The sequence below is a fragment of the Palaemon carinicauda genome, chromosome 36, assembly GCF_036898095.1.
Source record: "Palaemon carinicauda isolate YSFRI2023 chromosome 36, ASM3689809v2, whole genome shotgun sequence".
In the NCBI taxonomy this organism is placed as follows: domain Eukaryota; kingdom Metazoa; phylum Arthropoda; class Malacostraca; order Decapoda; family Palaemonidae; genus Palaemon; species Palaemon carinicauda.
Window position 1 is genome coordinate 14,827,797 of NC_090760.1, and position 2,657 is coordinate 14,830,453.

Here is a 2,657-nt window from a genome sequence, read left to right on the forward strand (position 1 = left end):
TTAAATGAGGCTTAAATGGAGATGCTTAAAACAAGTAAATGTTGTGTAAGGGAGATTTGTGGTAGATATAGAGCGGGGTCGTGTGGTTATATTACAAGACGACGCTATTACCTAAACACTTTTATTTCGAATGACGTCATAGACTTTTCGACTTATCGGGGTGTAACGTCAGAGACCGAATTAAATTGCTATAGTATAATCACAATTAGTTTCTAATTACTGTAGTTTCCAGTTAAAATGATGATGGATGAGTTGGTAATTCAAAAGCTTGGAATTGATAAAGACATAATTACGTAGTAAATTGTAATCAGCTGATAGACGTACAGGTTAGCGAATGATGCAATAAGTTTTGAATTTACAGGCCATTCTATCAGCAAGGGAAGAAAATTAATATTGATATGAGCTGCGTGTAAATCAAAATATATCTTACGGTATGTGATACTCTACCCGAGAATGTATACTGAATTAATGATTAATTCAAAAGCTTGAAATTGATAAAAACATAATAATTACTCAGTGAATTGTAAACACATGACAGAGGTGCAGGTTAACCTATGATGGAATAAGTTTTGAATTGACAGGCCAGTCTAGCAGTAAGGTAAGAAAATTAATATAAATGATATGAGCTGCGTGTGAATCAAAATGTATCTTACGCTGTGTGATACTCTATCCAAGAATGTTACGTACGTCAAACAGATCTTGTAGGTCCTAAAAGGGCACAGGGTTTCCATATCTGATCGGAACGGGAAAACAGCCTTTAAAGTAAATATAATACCTGTTTAATGTATAGTCAATTATAGTCATTTTTTTTATCGAGGCAGATTTACAGACTCGCAGGGGTGCCCTTTTAGCTCGGAAAAGTTTCCTGATCGCTGATTCGTTAGAATTATCTTGTCCAACCAATCAGCGATCAGGAAACTTTTCCGAACTAAAAGGGCACCCCTGCGAGTCGGTGCAAATCTGCCTCGATAAAAATAATTGAGTATAGATTACAGGGTTTCCATGTCTGATCGGAGCGGGAAAACAGCCTTTAAAGTAAATATAATAATACCTGTAGAATGTAGAATACAGGGTTTCCATGTCTGAACGGAGCGGGAAAACAGCCTTTAAAGTAAATATAATAATACCTGTAGAATTTAGAATACAGGGTTTCCATGTCTGATCGGACTAGGGAAACAGTCTTTAAAGTAAAGACAGTAACACCTTTAGAGTGTAGAATATAGTGTTTCTATGTGTGATAGGACCAGGAAAAGCAAAATACGACACGAAGTATTTCCTGTTACTTACCAAAGTTTCTGCCATTGTTTGTGAAGGTCTGGTATATATCAACAGTCGAGTAAGAATCCAAGCAGAACTACTTGACTTTGATTAGAATTATTGCAGTTGGTTTAATGAATATGAAAATATAATCTAAAGACACACGAACTGTTATGAATATTAAGTTGCCAGAATATCTTTATATAAATAGTCACTTGGTTGCACAATTAACACACACCTACTTGGCCGCGCTGTATAAGAAAATTAAGTGGCACACATTTCGTGAAATATATTGTGCACTGACTTTTATGAAATTTGAAAAAAACCTTCTTGCAGAGGCTCAAATAAAATTTAGCAAGAATATCCTTATATAAATAGTCACTTGGTCACACGATTAACACACACCTACTTGGCCGCGCTATATAAGAAAATTAAGTGGCACACTTTTCATAAAATATATTGTGCACTGAATTTCATGAAATTTAAAAAAAGCCTTCTTGAAGAGGCTCATATAAAATTCAACAATTGCTCCCGAATATAACTTTTCACTTTGATGAAAAAAAGAAATTTTAAATCCTATGTGTCGTTTGGCTTGTATGTCTCACGGACTTTCGATTCAGATTGACATGTGTCCCAAGGACCGGAAATGCTGTTGACTGTAGAAGAACCTTCTTGACGTCACGCGAAATATCCTGTGTATGTTTTGTTCAGATCTTTTAAATCGTACAATTTCGTTGTCTTTAAAATAAGAGAATTTTTAATGTGAGGTTTTCTATGGAGAGGAAAGCGGCTTGAAAGTAGGTAAAGAGAATTCCATTGAGCTCGCCTCACCAAAAAAAAAAAAGAAAAAAAAAATTGAGCTTTCCTTACCAAAATAATTTATTTATACATGAACCTTTCTGAGTGGGGATACCTTGTCGTGGTGAGTCACAGCCACCCATACTAGGTTTGTTTGCTGTGAACGTTCAGATTAAAGTCTCCCACCATCACTATTCCGCAATGGCTAACGTGGTGATGAAATGGCCAAACCCCAGACGATTAATAATTATAATAATAATAATAATTATTATTATTATTATTATTATTATTATTATTATAATAATTTTTTTAATTAAGATTATTATTATTTTTTATTACTATTAATATTATTATTATTATTATTATTATTATTATTATTATTATTATTATCATCTTTATTATCTTTATGATTATTATTATTATTATTATCATTATTATTATTTAAATTATTATTATTATTATCATTATCATTATCATTATCATTTTGTCTATTTGACCCAATTCTTCTCTCTCTGAATATATGTCACTCTCATGGAGGTGGTCATTTACCAAAGTAACCTTGGCACCTCTAAACCACGCCCCTCAAACCCCACCCCTCAACC

At 33.3% G+C, this 2,657-nt stretch overlaps 1 protein-coding gene across 1 annotated transcript in view; it reads right to left on the reverse strand.

Moving 5' to 3' along the window:
- The window catches only part of LOC137628386 (uncharacterized), an 11,201-nt gene extending 9,623 nt beyond the window's left edge, over positions 1-1,578 (reverse strand). Inside the window, exon 1 of the mRNA XM_068359537.1 lies at positions 1,288-1,578. Coding sequence (XP_068215638.1) covers positions 1,288-1,302 — 15 coding nt within the window. The 5' untranslated portion in view covers positions 1,303-1,578. The remainder of the gene's footprint in view (positions 1-1,287) is intronic.
- Positions 1,579-2,657: the final 1,079 nt, after the last annotated feature.